General features: G+C 47.1%; 1 protein-coding gene across 2 annotated transcripts in view; it reads right to left on the bottom strand.

Moving 5' to 3' along the window:
• The window catches only part of arhgap28 (Rho GTPase activating protein 28), a 220,593-nt gene extending 214,646 nt beyond the window's left edge, over positions 1-5,947 (bottom strand). The window contains exons 1-2 of one of the 2 annotated variants that reach the window (XM_085992399.1): positions 5,759-5,947; positions 5,145-5,207 (exon numbers count right to left, since the gene is read on the bottom strand). In XM_085992399.1, the coding sequence (XP_085848525.1) occupies positions 5,145-5,197 (53 nt within the window). In that variant the 5' untranslated portion in view covers positions 5,198-5,207; positions 5,759-5,947. Of the gene's footprint in view, positions 1-5,144; positions 5,601-5,758 lie in introns of those variants that run through there. The other variant, XM_085992397.1, reaches the window with a different exon arrangement.
• Positions 5,948-17,709: the final 11,762 nt, after the last annotated feature.

Genomic DNA, 17,709 nt, shown 5'->3' on the forward strand with positions numbered 1-17,709 from the left:
ATCCTACTCCCTTCTCTTCCCTTGCGCCTCAGCCTTTGTATTCATCGGTCTCCGCGTTTCCCTGACTTAAGACCTGCAGCAGGTTCCCCCTCCATAAAAAGACGCCAGCGGCCACCCCATTCTCAACACCACAACTTCACCCAAAGGAAAGGTCCTGGCTCGCAGCACAGACTAGACTCAGGAGAAAGCTACATTTGTTGCTGTCATTTTCTCTCAAATCTACTTTGTGCGACATGACCTCCTAAATTATAAACAGGAACCTCAGGAATACTCTTTAAAATGCTGAGCTTCTGAAGAAAAAAAAAAACAGGGAATGTTTAACTTAATTTTGAAGAAACATACAATACATTTGAACTGCATTACCGGCACCCAAATGTAATGACAAGATCAAAATAGACATAATCTTCTTTGCATTTTAAAACCGCAACGGCATCTATTCTCTGGTTTACAAACAATAAAATTGCAGCAGTGCAAGATAACATCATTTGCAAAACACTGAGTGGGTCCCACTTTACGCAATTGGTTTCTGTATTAGCTTGGCAATGAGGAAGAATTTTTTTTTTGAAAAAACCATTCAGGTTTTCTTCAGAAATTCCACTTCCTAAGAGAGTATGCTTAACACAGACTCTGCCCATGGTATTTGTGTGAATGCAAGTGCCGTGTGTGGTATCGGGTGATGCAGACCACAAAGATCCCACGTTAAATCCCTGGTCTGTTAGCCGACGGCCGCCGAGGAGACTGTTACTGGCCTCAGTTTCCCTGAGCCAAGGAAGGACGAACATCAGGGTACTTTTACACTTCTCGACTGCTTTTCAGCGACCCTGCTGATAAAAAGTGTGCCCGTGTAGCTGTCGGGTTGGGACAGAATGGGGGTCAGCTGTGATGCCACCCACGGTGGAATTGAATGCTGACATTCGCTGTATTGACTCCTACTTGAAGAATGAATATTTGGCTAAAGTGCCAGTAGGCAGCCGGTGACTGTGCAAGCTGTGGCTCAGTTGGCCACCCCACGTTAAAAGAATTCACGCACAGGCATCTTCCACCCTTTAAAATGAGAAGCATCCGGGAAGGCGCCAAACACCTTGAGTCTTTTCGCCGGCAGCAAGCAGAAGCCAAGCGCAAACAGCGGAAGGAGCACACGTCAACCCAAGCACCCCACCCACCTGCCCCTTCAACCACCGTCTGCCCCACCTGTGACAGAGACTGTATGTCCCGCATTGGACTCATCAGTCACCTGCAAACTCATTTTTAATGTGGAAGCAAGTCATCCTCAGTTCCGAGGGACTGCCTAAGACGAAGAAGGTAGCACCTTGCCCCTCTCAGTCATGAAGGTTGTGGGTTCAAGTCCCGCTCCAGAGACTTGAGGACAAAAATCTGGGCTGACGCTCCCAGTGTCAGTGCTGAGGGAGCGCCGCACTGTCGGAGGTGCCGTCTTTCGGGTGAGACGATAAACCGAGGCCCCGTCTGCTCTCTCTCAGGTGGATGTCAAAGATCCCACAGCACTACAGGAAACTTTGTGATATCCGGCACCGACGGGACCGAGCTGTTGCCGATCTATCAAAACTGCCGGACATACAAAGTTAATGTTGAAGCATACGGAGGTTTTCATCTTCGTATCTGACAACAAACACTGTTGCTTAGCGACAGCTTCTAAACAGTCAGCTGCAGCTGCAAGCGTCTCTAGCTGAAGCTGTTGCTATAGCTACAGACCTTGCAGTGCCTGACTGGGGGAAAAAAAAGCAACGAGAACTAAAAAAAACTTATAGAAAACAGCTCCTGATTTTTGCCATTAGATCGAGTATTCCGGACATATAACCTCCGGATAAACCAAAGTTTCCTGTATTTCGAAGAAGAGCAGGGGGAGTTCTCCCCAGTGTCCTGGCCAATATTTATCCCTCAATCAGCATCACTAAAAACAGATTATCTGGTCATTATCACATTGCTGTTTGTGGGAGCTTGCTGTGCGCAAATTGGCTGCTGCGTTTCCCACATTACAACAGTGACTCCACTTCAAAAGTACTTCATTGGCTGTAAAGCACTTTGGGACATCCAGTGGTGGTGAAATGCAAGTCTTTCTTTCATTGTGGGATGTTTTACTATGCTAAAGGCGCTATATAAATGCAAGTTGTTGTTGTGGAACTACACACCAGCACGAGTCAGGAACTTCAGGTGAGGACGGACAGAAAATAGTGGCAAAAAGAGAGAGTTGCTACTAACAAACACCACAAGTGCACGTGGCAGATGTGCTGGGATCACGTGGCGCTTTAATGACATTTCTTGCGTTATCCCCATTGAACAACAGATCAACCCCTCCAGTCGCTAATGGAACCACATGGTAGGTGACAGCTGGCAAAGGTTAAAAACCAGCCAGGGTTAAAAGGGTCACCGAGGTCTGATACTTACATTATTCAGTCACTGAGCATAAGGTGCTGTCAGAATAGGTTAGTCACTGGTCATAATGGGGTTTGTGGAATACATACAGAAAAATAGCAATGCAAGTCACATCTGCGTCTCCTTCACAAGAAGCTGATATTTTCCGCCCCATTTTTTCCTCTCTTGAAGATGCTAATTCAAGCCCCATGAGTATAGCGACCCTCCTGTCCCTAACCCAAGTGACCATATCCATGCTTGAACCCAGGCAGTGTCAGCAGACTAGGTGAGCCATCACAGTCATGCTTGATCCTCTTCTCCCCCAACGTCCACACCTGCCCATTCCAGCAGGAGGCTATTGGATAGCAGCCTCGATCAGGGACCTTAGCTGGTTCTTCCCCCCCCTTACTGGGTCATTGAGGCCAATAGTAGCACACCTTGCGGCACCCTGGCTGTGATCAGCTCCCTCAGCACAGATCAGGTACCATATCTGGGACCTTCCTCGTGCAAAGTTAAAACTTTACTGTGGAATGAAAAATATTTGGCAAATGCCTTTTGTTTGTTTCCTAAAAGCTTGAGCAATATGATCCAATCTGTTTCAAGATGCATTGCTGCATTATTAAGACGTTACTGTGTTGTTTGTGCGGAACATCATTGTCACAAAAACAGAATAAGAGTGACTGCTCAGCTCAAGTTCCTTCCAAGACAGTAGGGGGTAAAGGTTTGAGTGCGCCGATATTTCGGCACATTCCCTGTACCTGAATAGTGAGGCCTGAGGCACCCCCGATATTGGGCCTCATGTCAATGTAGCTGGCGTGGCGCAAAGAGCCAGCGGGCAAAGAGGGAACCAAGGTCGGGCCTCTGCAGCCCTCAGGTAAGTGAAGCTGGGGGAGGTGGGGGGGGTGGGGGGCAAAAAACAAAAATCGGGGGCAAAGGGTTGGAGGCCTATGGGAGAGATCGGAGGCTGGGGGCGGTGGGGTAAAAGGATAGGAGACTGGGGGCGGTGGGGTAAAAGGATCGGGGCGGTGGGGTAAAAGGATCGGAGGCTGGGGGGGTAAAAGGATCGGAGGCTGGGGGGGGGTAAAAGGATCGGAGGCTGGGGGTGGGTGGGGGGAAGGGAGATAGAAGGCTGTGGTTGGGGGGGTGGGGGGGGGGGGGGGGAGGACGGTGTGATCGGAGGCCAGGTCGGGAAGGAGCGGCAGTGATGGGGGTTGGCATGGCGGCGAGGGGGGGGGGGGGGGGGGAGCGGCAGCCCGCGTTCTTTAAAATGAGGGGTGAGGAGGAGCACGCCTCTTGTTCCTCCCGGCTCCGCATTCAAGTAAGTAAATTTCAAAAACGTAAGCTGACACCAGCTTCCTCGGGACAAACAAATCCTACAGTGGGGGCCTCAAACAGGTGTTAGCCCCCTCATTTGCATATGCAAAGTGTATATCTCCTGTTCCAGGCGCGGGCCCTGGACGCCTATTTTTTTCCTTCACCAATATGGCGGGCAGTGCCCTTCTGACTGGAAATGTTCCTCACCACCATATTGGAGGCTTAGTAGGCCCGAAAAACAGTCGCTGCACGGATTAATTTATGGGCCTTGATTTTGAGATAGCCTACAATGAAAATCAGTTTTTGTAATGTTACCATCTTTCTTTCACACTTCATTTTCAAAACTGACTTATCTTCTAAATTTCTGATGAGCGTGATAAAGTAGAATCAGCGGAACATATTGAAATCAAACACTGTCTTCGAATTGACGATGCATGAAGGAATTAACTACAAATATGTCATCTTGCTGGACTTTGAGGTTCTGATAAAAGGTATGAGCCCCCGAAGGATTAATCCTTGGAAGACTAAAGTGGGGTTTATTTTTTAGTTTAAGCGGTTGTTATGAGGGGGGGGGGGGGAAAAGCACACAAAATGCTTATATTTCAAAAGCCCAGGTGAGAAAGTGCAGCAGGCACGGGCAGATTCCAGCACTCTCACAAAGAACAGATATTCTAAATAACAACAGAAAATGCTGGAAAAACTCAGCAAGTCAGGCAACATCCGTGGAGAGAAATTTGAGTTGACGTTTCGGGTTTGACCCTTCTTGAATGTATTCTAACGTGAGCGTAATCTGAGGCACACTGCAAACAAATGGCACCGCAGATTTGAAACCCAAAAACAGCAGAAAGTAAGAGCAAACTGAGGAAACAAAAAAAAGGGAAAGGGGGAGAGAAAAAAGAAAAATGGGATAGAAAGAGAAAAGGAAGAGTGGGGGGGGGGGAGGGAGGAGAAAGAAACAGAGGGGAGTGAAGGAGTTGGGAGACAGGGATAGAAGGGAGTCAGAGGGAAGAGAGATAGAGGAATGAAGGAGAGGGAGAGAAAGCAAGAGAGAAAGAAAGACACAGAGAAATGGGTGGTGACAGGATCAAAATTTGTCTCTTTCTACTTAGTTTTTTCTTCCTTTTAATCTTCAAAAATGACCTGTGAGCTGCACAAATGTATTCATGAAAAATTGTATCGTTATGAATTTTACATTTAGAAAAACTTTTCTTGCTTATAATGTTAAACTATACATCTCCATTATTCAGTGCTTCTCAACACAGACAGTTTCTATGTCCAATACATTCCTTCCTATAAAGTGCCCCAGAATGCGGCTGCTAATATTACCCATCAGGTAATCTAATGCAGGTAGTAAATGTTTGGCTTGTAATCAAAACACAAACAGATTCTAATGGCAGAGAAGATCAGCTTATACACAATACATACATCTAAATTTATACACAGCATTTTTGAATGCTTACCTGTGTGTAGGAACAAGACTTGAAGGGAGTTCTGTTACACAGCTTTGATCCATTATTGGTAGTCTTGAGGGAGAATAAGAATGGTAAGCTGTCAAAACCACGCTGCCTGAATCATTTATCTCCATTATCATGGGCACATGCTTCCCTGTATTCTAAATGACAGCTAGCACTGAAAGTATTCAGTGGTCAGGTACTACAACAGGCAGTTCAGGCTACAAAGCGTTCCTGGAGGCAACAACTCTGCCTTTTCTCTCTCTCTCTTTTTCACTCTACCTCGCTACTGCTTGCTGTCCAGAGCAACTGAGTAAAAGCCAGCCCACTAAACAGAGCAGCGGGATTAGCATATACAACAACTCCTCCCCAGACGCAAGTGGGCAGCGGCCAGCATCTGAGGAGGTAATCCAGTGCTTTTGAAAAGCCACAGACAGACCGGAGCAAGGCTATAGTTAACCACTTAAAACTAATTGGGTGGGGGAACAGAAAATGTTTGAAATACTTTACATCCGCAGTGTTGCTGGTGAGCTTTCTCCCGAACCCAAGTGTCTCTCGACAGTCGCTTGTTGAAACAAAAGTAGCTTGTTTGGTTAAAGGAGGAAACACTGCTGTTCACTTACATGCTGTCGAGAGGTGTTCCTGTTTGTAAACTGAAACCTTGGCAGCCGGGCCAAGAAAAATAGTGCGCTATCAGAGTATCTCCATGAAAAATTCAGGAAGTGGATTGCATAGCTGTTTGAACAGGCGAGGTAAACCCTCCGAGGGTCAGGGCACTCGCACAGTCAAGGTTACTGGCCAGCGGAATATGTGATGTGCTCAGCATTCTCAGCCCTTAATACATAATTATCTCCGTACCTTGTGCGGCTCCTCCAGCAGTGTCGATAATAAGTCATTGCCAACAACGTAGCCAGGCTACAACTTCAAAGAATAACAATGGCTAGTTAACCTCCCATAAAAGTGTTGTGTTAAAACACACCGCTGGTGAGTACTGTCTTGTTTAATGTTAAACGCCAATCCATTATATTTGCTCCCATGCTGTTCCAATCATCGCTTTGACTAGAAGTTATTTGGAAAATCGTGGCTCGTCGTGTCAGCCTTGGCTCAGTGGGTAGCACTCTCACCTCCGAATCAGAAGGTTGTGGGTCCACAGTCCCGCTCCAGAGACTTGAGCACAAAAATCTAGGCTGACGCTCCAGTGCAGTGCTGAGGGAGCGCTGCACTGTTGGAGGTGCCGTCTTTCGGATGAGACGTTAAACCGAGGCCCTGGCTGCTCTCTCTCTCAGGTTGACGTGAAAGTTCCCATAGCATTATTTCAAGAAGAGTAGGGGAGTTATCCCCGGTGTTCTGGCCAACATTTATCCCTCAATCAACATAACAAAAACAGATTATCTGCTAATTATCGCATTGCTGTTTGTGGGAGCTTGCTATGCGCAAAAGGTACTTCGTTGGCTGTAAAGCGCTTTGGGACGTGCGGTGGCCGTGAACGACGCGATAGAAATACAAGTCTTTCTTTAAGCAGAATCTCAGCCAATAATAATGAAGACCTATTTTAATGCCAGATGGGGTCTAACACTTCTGCCTTGTGCACTCCCTCCACTTGTGATCAATCGGGTTTCATCTCTGGATTCATGGGCAAAAATACAGTGCGTTAGATGGAAACATTTGATCAATTGCTTACCTGAGGTGCCTGTGGGGAAAAGTCTAATTAACCCCTGTCGCATCTAAGATCAATGGCTGCTAAAGTGCTGAGCATTTCATTCCCTTAATGCATTTTAACTAACATTTTATATGGAGGGAGGGAATTTACACACACCATTTTTGGCATAATTTCAGTGTATAATTGGGCAAGTAAAATCTTGTGGCAGGGAAATAGGGCAAAAGCTGTTTTGACTGTTTATTTGGCCCATTGGTTTCCTACCCCAGATGCCCTTGTGTTTGTTGGCCCTTCCCGCTATCCACCTGCTGAGTCCCGAGAGACCTCACTTGAATATATTATAATGAGGGCCAATGGCACCGCAGCTCCGAGTTTCCTTCTTTTGAAAGAAAGACTTGCATTTCTATAGCGCCTTTCACGACCACTGGACGTCCCAAAGCGCTTTACAGCCAATGAAGCACTTTTTGAAGTGTAGTCACTGTTGTAATGTGGGAAACGCGGCAGCCAATTTGTGCACAGCAAGCTCCCAGAAATAGCAATGTGATAATGACCAGATAATCTGTTTTTTTTTAGTGATGTTGATTGAGGGATAAATATTGGCCAGGATACTGGGGATAACTCCCCTGCTCTTCTTCGAAATAGTGCCGTGGGATCTTTTACGTCCACCTGAGAGACTCGGTTTAATGTCTCATCCAAAAGCACCCGGGGTAGCTTAACTGAGAATGATGTCCCCAGCATCAGCCAAGAGAGGCGGCAGTCTGCCGTTTCCGAGCCCGAGAAGTGCGGAGTGTTTCATTAGAGATTTCTTTCACTACTTTTGGTAGTGATTTATTTTTGTTGCCACCCTGCTTATGTAGACATGGACTTGTTTCTGACAGGGTGAAACCGCCAGGAGATTTGCACCACACCCACAGTGAGGAGCAGGTATAGCATTCCCTACGGACAATACCCTGAAAATCATTAACGTGGAGGAGGAGGAGCACAGGATAGAGCAAAGGAGAGCCAGGCACCAATTTAAGGAGAATGCACTTCACCAGATAATGTGGTCTCCCTCCCACAAAATATGCAAGCAACATAGGACTTATAAGGACCATACTGAGTACAGTAGTGTAGTAGTTATGTTACTGGACTAGTAATCCAGAGACGGGACTAATCATCCACAGAAGGTGGGTTCTAGTTTGAGAATTTGAATTCAGTTTTTAAAAAATCTGGAAATAAAAAGCTGTCAGATTTTTGTAAAAACCCAACTGGTTCACTGATGTCCTTTTGGGAAGGAAATCTGCTATTCTTAGCCGGTCAGACCTACCTGTGTCTCTAATCCCACACCAATGTGGTTGATTCTGAACTGCCCTCAGAAGAGGCCTGGAAAGCCACCCGGTTGAATCAAAAGCTAGTACAAAGATTAACACAAGGACCATGGTGGTTCAAGAAGAAGGCCCACCAGCACCTTCTCTGGGCAACTAGGGATGGGCAATAAATGCCCATGTCCTGAGAATGAGTAAAAAGAGGGCACTTCACCCAAGAGGCTCTGTCACCCTATTGCAAGTGGATCTGCAGTCACGCACATCTGTTCACGCTGCTCTCTCTCGCTCTCGGTCTCTCTGTGGTTATGAAGATGATCATCGTGCTCAACTTTTACGGCTCATTTCAGGCAGCCACAAGGGACCTCTGTAATACCGGGCATTCGTCAAGTGACTGGCAATACACTTGGCAAGAAAGCTGAGGAATTCGTCACCATTGGCATCACAGCGAGGCAGCAGCATTTTCCTGCAACAAGACTGAGTAAGTGAGGGGAGGGCTGGCAGTTGAGAGTGTGCCAAGTTTCACGGGAGAGCTGAAGTAAGAGATGTGGTGGTATCAATCAGCCTGTTAAAGTGGAGGAAGGGGTTTTAGGGTTGCTGTTAAGAACATAAGAAGTGGGAGCAGGAGCAGGCCATTCGGCCCCTCGAGCCTGCTCCGCCATTTAATGAAATCATGGCTGCTCCGATTTTGGCCTCAACTCCACTTTCCTGCCCGCTCCCCATAACCCTTGACTCCCCTGTTGATCGAAAATCTGTCTATCCCAGCCTCGAATATATTCAATGACTCAGCTTCCACAGCTCTCTGGGGTAAAGAATTCCAAAGGTTCACGACACTCAGAGAAGAAATTCCTCCTAATTTTCGTCTTAAATGGATAACCCCTTATTCTGAGACTATGCCCCCTCGTTCTAGATTCCCCCACGAGGGGAAACATCTTCTCAGCATCTACCCTGTCCAACCCCCTCAGAATCTTATTCTCTGTTAGGGGAGATGGGTGGCCATAGTGTAAGATTCCTAAGTTAAATCCTCCCCTTAACCAGTGTGCATTGTGAAGGGTTAGTTGTTACCTTTAGAGGGTGAAGAGCATGATGGTACCCAAGGAAGGAAAAGAGAGAGTGCCCAGTGTGTTACCTTGCCTGCCCTGATCAGGTCATTGAACTTCTTCCGGCACTGGTCTGCCATCTTGGGGATGAGCGTTTTCATTCAGTGCCACTTCCTTCCACATGGCATGGCTGATATTTCTGGCAGGTTTCCTGACATGGGCCACCAGTAGTCTGTGTCTCTTGATCTCAATTTCCTTGAGGTAAGACTCTAAGACATTGCAGCATCTTCATCTCCTCCTGGGTTCCATATGCAGTGCATAGGCCAGCCGCTCCTATAATAGACCATCTTGAAAATTGGCACAAAGGAATTCATCAGACATGCAGTCAAGCCAGCTGGCAGTCAAGTGAGGGAACCAAGCACTGTTCCTTACTTACCTGCTGCTCTTCCAGGCGACTGCCACAGTCTTCAGCCACAACTAGCTTTTTAAAAGGCTGCCTTCAAATTTCCATGCAGCCCGGCAGATTGCTCCTGTTTCACATGGGATTTATCCCAATCACTTCTCCAATGGATAGGCAAATGAGCTGACCCAGGAAACTCTCATGTAAATTCCTCTCCAGACCATTGGCTGGCACAAATCTTTTACCTTTGGCATGAAACGGGTGCGACTCACCGCGTGGAAATTCTCCCTCTGTGTGCATATGATCACAGAAATCACAGAATCACAGAAACCCCACAGTGCAGATAGAGGCCATTTCGGCCCATCGAGCCTGCACCGACACATATCCCACCCGATCCCCGTAACCCCTACACCAACACATATCCCACCCTATCCCCGTAACCCCACATATTTTAATCCCCCTAACACTAAGGGTCAATTTATCATAGCCAATCAACCTAACCTGCACATCTTTGGACTGTGGGAGGAAACCGGAGCACCCGGAGAAAACCCACGCAAACACGGGGAGAATGTGCAAACTCCACACACAGTCACCCGAGGCCAGATTCGAACCCGGGTCCCTGGCGCTGTGAGGCAACAGTGCTAACCACTATGCCACCGTGACACATGGGCTGGGAAATTCCTGGGAGCTGATTTGCCACTCTTCCGGTGAAGTTACAGCGCCGGAATGGGACCAGCTCTCGGGGATTTCCCAGCTACATTGATTGATCAGGCAGTTTTGAGTAAAATATTCGCAGGAACCATTCTTTGGCTTGAAGTGAAAGTAACATATAACTGCTGTATGGTAATTAAAAGAGGAATATCCACATTAAACTTGGTGATTAGTCAGACTGGGAACTCTAGAGTTTGGAAAGTAAATGAAGAACAGGCAGGTAGTGCAGGGGACCCCTGTGGCCATCCCCCTTTCAACCAGGTATACCGCTTTGGATACTGTTGGGGGGATGACTTACCAGGGGAAGGCGGCAGCAGCCAATTTCCTGGCACTGGGGGTGCTCCTGCTGCCCAGGAAGGGAGGAAAAAGAGTGGGAGAGCAATAGTGGTAGGGGATTCTATAGTAAGGGGAACAGATAGGCGTTTCTGTGGCCGTAGACGTGAATCCAGGATGGTTTGTTGCCTCCCTGGTGCCAGGGTCAAGGATGTCACTGAGTGGCTGCAGGGCATTCTGGAGGGGGAGGGCGAACAGCCAGAGGTCGTGGTCCACATTGGTACCAACGACATAGGTAAAGAGAGGGATGAGGTCCTGCAGCAAGAATTTAGGGAGCTAGGTAGAAGATTAAAGAGCAGGACCTCAAAGGTTGTAATCTCTGGATTACTCCCGGTGCCACGTGCTAGTGAGTATAGGAATAGGAAGATAGAACAGGTGAATGCGTGGCTAAAGGGATGGTGCAGGAGGGAGGGCTTTAGTTTCCTGGATCACTGGGTCTGCTTCTGGGAAAGGTGGGACTTGTACAAATCGGACGGTTTACACCTGAACCAGAAGGGGACCAATATCCTTGCGGGGAGGTTTGTTAGCACTGTTGGGGGGGGTTTAAACTAACTTGGCAGGGCGATGGGATACAGAGTGGAGCTATAGTAGGGGGTGATTTACAGCCAAATACGGAGGAAAAAATAAGTCAGCTGGGAAGGCATAGCAAATATGTGAAGGCAAAAGGGAATATGGCAAGGCTGGAAGGCATTTATTTTAATGCAAGGAGTCTTGCAAATAAGGTGGATGAACTGAAGTTGTTGTTGAACACATGGGAGTACGATATTGTTGCTATCACGGAGACATGGTTGAGGGAGGGTCAGGACTGGCAGCTCAATATTCTGGGGTATAGAATCTTCAGGCGAGACAGAGGGGGGTATAAAAGGGGAGGGGGTGTTGCAATATTAATTAAGGAGTCAATTACTGCTGTAAGGAGGGATGATATATTAGCGGGTTCCTCAAATGAGGCCATATGGGTAGAACTTAAAAACAAAAAGGGGGCAAGCACTTTGCTGGGAGTGTACTATAGGCCCCCAAACAGTCAGGGGGAGATAGAGGAACAGATATGTAGGCAAATCTCAGAGAAGTGCGAAAATAATAGGGTAATAATAGTGGGGGATTTCAACTTCCCCAATATAAATTGGGATAGTCAGAGTGTGAAAGGCTTAGAGGGTGCAGAATTCTTAAAGTGCATCCAGGAGAGCTTTTTGAGCCAACATGTAGAAAGTCCTACAAGAGAGGGGGCGGTACTGGACCTAATTCTAGGGAATGTAGCCGGGCAAGTGGTGGAAGTGTCAGTCGGAGAGCATTTTGGCGTCAGTGACCATAATTCAGTGAGATTTAAGGTGGTCATGGAAAAAGACAAAGACGGCCCGGAAATAAGGGTTCTAAATTGGGGGAAGGCCGATTTTAATATGATAAGGCAGGATCTGGCCAAAGTGGACTGGGAGCAGCTACTTGTAGGCAAATCCACATCAAAGCAGTGGGAGACTTTCAGAAGGGAAATAGAGAGAGTACAACGCCAACATGTTCCCGTAAAGGTCAAGGGTGGGACCAACAAGCAAAGGGAACCTTGGATGACAAGGGATATACAAAAATGCATTAGGAAAAAAAGGGGGGCTTTTGGCAGTTACAAAAGACTAAAGACAGAGGAAGCCCTAAAGGAGTATAAAAAGTGCAGGGGCATACTTAAAAAAGAAATTAGGAGAGCGAGGAGGGGCCATGAAATAACACTGGCGAGCAAAATAAAGGAAAATCCTAAGATGTTTTATAAGTATATTAAGGGCAAGAGGATAACCAGGGAAAGGGTAGGGCCCATTAGGGACCAAAGTGGCAATCTGTGTGTAGAGCCAGATGATGTAGGCGGGGTTTTAAATGAATTTTTTGCATCTGTGTTCACTATGGAGAAAGACGATGCAGACATAGAAATCGGGCAAGGGGACTGTGATATACTTGAACATATTAGCATCGAGAGGGAGGAGGTACTAGCGGTTTTAGCAGGCCAAAAAGTGGATAAATCCCCAGGCCCGGACGAGATGTATCCCAGGCTGCTGTGGGAGGCAAAGGAGGAGATTGCAGGGGCTCTGACACAAATTTTCAGAACCTCTCTGGCCACAGGGGATGTACCAGAGGACTGGAGAACAGCTAACGTAGTACCATTATTCAAGAAGGGTCGCAGGGATAAACCAGGGAATTACAGGCCAGTGAGCCTAACATCTGTGGTAGGGAAATTACTGGAAAAAATTCTGAGGGACAAAATTAGTCTCCACTTGGAGAGGCAAGGATTAATCGGGGATAGTCAGCATGGCTTTGTCAAGGGTAAATCATGTCTGACCAATCTGATTGAATTTTTCGAGGGGGTGACTAGGTGTGTGGATGAGGGAAATGCGGTGGATGTGGTATACATGGACTTCAGTAAGGCTTTTGACAAAGTCCCGCATAGGAGACTGGTCAAGAAGGTAAGAGCCCATGGGATCCAGGGTGCCTTGGCACGTTGGATCCTAAACTGGCTGAGTGGCAGGAGGCAGAGGGTGATGGTCGAAGGTTGCTTTTGTGACTGGAAGCCTGTGTCCAGTGGGGTACCTCAGGGATCGGTGCTGGGTCCCTTGCTGTTTGTGATCTACATAAATGATTTGGATGAGAATGTAAAAGGTATGATCAGTAAGTTCGCAGATGACACAAAAATTGGTGGGGTGGTAAATTGCGAGGAGGAAAGCCTCAGGCTACAGGACGATATAAACGGGTTGGTCAGATGGGCGGAAAAGTGGCAAATGGAATTTAACCCTGAAAAGTGCGAGGTGATGCATTTTGGACGGACAAATAAGGCAAGGGAATACACAATGAGTGGTAGGACCCTAGGAAGTACAGAGGGTCAGAGGGACCTTGGTGTACATGTACATAGATCCCTGAAGGCAGCGGAACAGGTAGATAAGGTGGTTAAAAAGGCATATGGGATACTTGCCTTCATTAGCTGAGGCATAGAATATAAGAGCAGGGAGGTTATGATGGAGCTGTACAAAACGCTGGTGAGGCCACAGCTGGAGTACTGTGTGCAGTTCTGGTCGCCTCACTATAGGAAGGATGTGATTCCTTTGGAGAGGGTGCAGAGAAGATTCACCAGGATGTTAACTGGGATGGAGTGCCTCAGCTATGAAGAAAGACTAAACAGGCTGGGGTTGTTTTCCTTGGAGCAAAGAAGGCTGAGGGGGGACCTGATTGAGGCGTACAAAATGATGAGGGGCATAGATAGGATAGATAAAGAGGAACTTTTCCCCTTAGTAGGGGGGTCAATAACAAGGGGGCATAGATTCAAGGTAAGGGGCAGGAGGTTTAGAGGGGATTTGAGGAGGAACTTTTTCACCCAGAGGGTGGTTGGAGTCTGGAACTCACTGCCTGAAAGGGTGGTAGAGGCAGGAACCCTCACAACATTCAAGGAGCATTTGGATGAGCACTTGAAATGCCATTGCATACAAGGCTATGGACCAAATGCTGGAAAATGGGATTAGATTGGACAGGGCTTGATGGACGGCGCAGACACGATGGGCCGAAGGGCCTCTTTCTGTGCTGTATAACTCTATGACTCTAACATATAAGGGAACATGCTTGTTACAGCCCTGCCACTGCCCAAGAAGAATGTAATATATGGAAAGGCAGCACAGGTTATCACCAGTGCTGCAATGAGGTACCAGGTATGGATGAGGTTCAAACGTTGAACTCATTCAGTGGCCCAGCTGGTAAATGCATTGACCATTGTGTTGTTGAGACATACAGAACAGGAAGGTTCAAGGTTTCTTTCTCACCTGTGTTCAATCCCCTAAACTTGAGCTCATCCAAAATTCTGCTGGCCATACTCTAACTCGCACCAAGTCCCATTCATCTATCACACCTGTGCTGACTGACCTATATTGGCTCCTGGTCCAGCAACACCTCGATTTTAGAATTCTCAAATCTCTCAATAGCCTCGCTCCTCCCTATCTCCATAACCTCCTCCAACCCTACAAGATCTCTGCTTTCCTCCAATTCTGACCTCTTGGTTATCCCTGACTTCCTTCATCCCACCATTGGGGGCCGTGCCGTCAGCTGCTTAGGCCCTAAGCTCTGGAATTCCCTCCTTAAACATCTGCACCTCTCTACCTCTCTCTCCTCCTTTAAGACGCTCCTTAAAACCTACCTCTTTGACCAAGCTTTTCGTCACCTGCCCTAATATCTCCTTATGTGGCTCAGTGTCAAATTTTGTCTGATAATGCTGCAGTGAAGAGCCTTGGGATGTTTTTATTACGTTAAAGACACTATATAAAAATGCAGATTGTTGTTGTTTATCTCAGGCAGATTGGTAAAAGGGGCACTGTGGCTGATCTCTGCAGTTTAGGGAAAAATCAGCCAGGGATCCTGTCACTAATTGTCCACTGCAGCAAACTGATCATGGACATTGGGTAAGGACAGGTTCAGGCTGTGCTGTGATTCCTCCCCACGTGGACATAGCCTGCTGATGCTCACTGACTGTTCAAGATGAAGATGGTCAACAGGAGTATTTGTGTCCAATTCTCTCAACTGGATTATTGTGTCCAATTCTGGGCACCGCACTTTAGGAAGGATGTGAAGGCCTTAGAGAGGGTGCAGAAAAGATTTACAAGAATGGTTCCAGGGATGAGGGACTTCAGTTACGTGAATAGACTGGAGAAGCTGGGGTTGTTACGTGAATAGACTGGAGAAGGTTGTTCTCAGAGCAGAGAAGGTTGAGAGGAGATTTGATAGAGGTGTTCAAATTCATGAAGGGTCTAGACAGAGTAGATAGAGAGAAACTGTTCCCATTGGCGGAAGGGTCGAGAACCAGAGGACACAGATTTAAGGCGATTGGCAGAAGAACCAAAGGCGACATGGAGGAAAAACTTTTTTACGCAGCGAGTGGTTAGGATCTGGAATGCACTGCCTGAAAGGGTGGTGGAGGCAAACTCAATCGTGGCTTTCAAAAGGGAATTGGATAAGTACCTGAAGGAAAAAACTTTGCAGGGCTACGGGGAAAGGGCGGGGGAGTGGGATTTGCTGAAGTGCTCTTGCAGAGAGCTGGCACGGGCTTGACGGGCTGAATGGCCTCCTTCTGTGCTGTAACCATTCTATGATTCATTCTATTCTATGATTCTAACTCTGTAAGGTACCACAAGGCAATGGTATCGCATCCCAGCATGAGTTAGTGGCTTCAGGAGAGAATGGAAGAAAAATGAATATAAATTAACTACAATGAAACCTGTAAATTACAGACACCTAAAGGAGTGGCGGCATTGTGTCTTTTTTTTGCAGGTGTCCTTATTTTCAAAATAGTCACAGCGTAAAAATTTCCAGACAATCTTGAAGAAGCAGCTGAGATTATGATCAGCACCTAATCAGCTGCAGCAATGCTAAGAATTTAAGATTGGAAGCAGATATAACAACAAAACTACCTGTACCACAGAACTTGTGCCTCAGGACACTCTCAGATGGCAGACGACCATGTGGTCGAGTGCGTGCGCATCTTCTGATCTGCGTTGTCAATGGGGTTGGTTTTGGAAGCAGGGACAGCGGCCATGGGGGGGTGGGGGGGGGATTCAATCCCCGGCAATCAGCAGGGACAAAAAAGAGTCTAGTAGCAATCCATCAGTCATCACGATCTTCAGACTCAGGTACAGTACGTACCTTGAACATTGTAAAGTGTGACATCAGGCTGTGTCCCGTGTTTTAAGGTGTAAGAGGGCTTGGTACATTGAAGGCTGTCCGTAGTACGTAATTTGCGAGTGTCCATGGTTTCAGAGTGCCTGCTGTATCTTTTACCATGTAAGTTATTTGGGACTGTCAATAAATGTCTGTTTTTTTGCAGGTGTCTGTTTTATGGGAATGTCTGTTTATTCAGGTTTCGCTCTATGTCACAACTTGAAATGTCATCTAGGCCCACATGCTGACACAATGCGTGACATAGGGCAATGCCTACAGTTCTCCCTACACAACAAGATCCCAATCTGTCACCCAAGCTATCGGAAAGAGGGGATACTGAATGAAGAGGCAACAATTTAATAGTTGGATGAACAACAATATCTTCTTCTTTCGTATGGCAGTAGCAAAGCAGATCAAATGTCAATATCTAAGTTGGATGAGATGGATGACGACAGTCTTCTCGCAGCCCACCCTGTTACCTGATCTTAGCTCTTAGATCACAACTAATGTCATCCCACAGGACACCGAACTCATTGTTAAATCGACCTCCCGGTGACAGTAGCAATCCAAGCAAATCGAGCGGTCCTCTCCAGGACCAAAGAAAACAAGGATATTAACAGAAACCTGGGATGACCAGGGACAGGGTCACTACTTCTCAGTCAGAGAATGGTGTTTGGCTTAGATAACAGTTTAATTGTTTTGCCTTTTAATAATTCTTCACTGAAATTTGATAATCCCTCAAAAGGATCGCTGCCGTCATTTGTTACAATTTATTTCCTCAATTTTAGGATTTCTACCTAACACCACACACCGTTCCGTAGCTGAATATACTTCAAATATCTACGTAAACGCTGCAGTGATTATGTGTTGAACAACTTCCCCACAGAGCAGAATTCTAAAAAGGGGAACTTTGAGTGGTTAAGTACCTTTGCTCTCTGGCACTGTGGTACTTTACCATAGGAACGTAGGAACAGGAGTAGGCCATTTAGCCCCTCGAGCCTGTTCCGCCACTCAATGAGATCATGGCTGACGAGGGGGGTCTAACGCCTGTTTTAGGTCCCCTCACATAAATTGGCCTGTGATGGATGCTTCAGTGGCCGTTGAGGCCTAAGTAACGGCCACCAACTAAAGTTAAGTTTCCTTTCAAAAAATAATTTCAAAAACATTTCTTGTGGAGCCAGCAGGAAGCGGGAGTGCTCCTTCCGTCTCCACAGCACTCCTGACGGTCACTGCCAGCCACGATTGGCCACCCTCCCTCTGTCCTCCTCCCCCATTCCCCCGGCACTTACCTGAGGCCGCTGCCAGTGAGGCAGGCCAGCTGAAATTCATTGCTGCAAAAGGGCGAGTTGCCTGTGGAGGCACAACAGGCGTCGGCAGCCCACCCAGATTATTTAGACCAGGCCCAATCTTGGGCCGGCCTCGGGCCTCCCGGTTTAGCCGCGTGCTGCAGCCGCGTTGTCACCTTCGT

The sequence above is a fragment of the Somniosus microcephalus genome, chromosome 7, assembly GCF_052327205.1.
Source record: "Somniosus microcephalus isolate GS21.2 chromosome 7, FLI_Smic_1.0, whole genome shotgun sequence".
Classification (NCBI taxonomy): domain Eukaryota; kingdom Metazoa; phylum Chordata; class Chondrichthyes; order Squaliformes; family Somniosidae; genus Somniosus; species Somniosus microcephalus.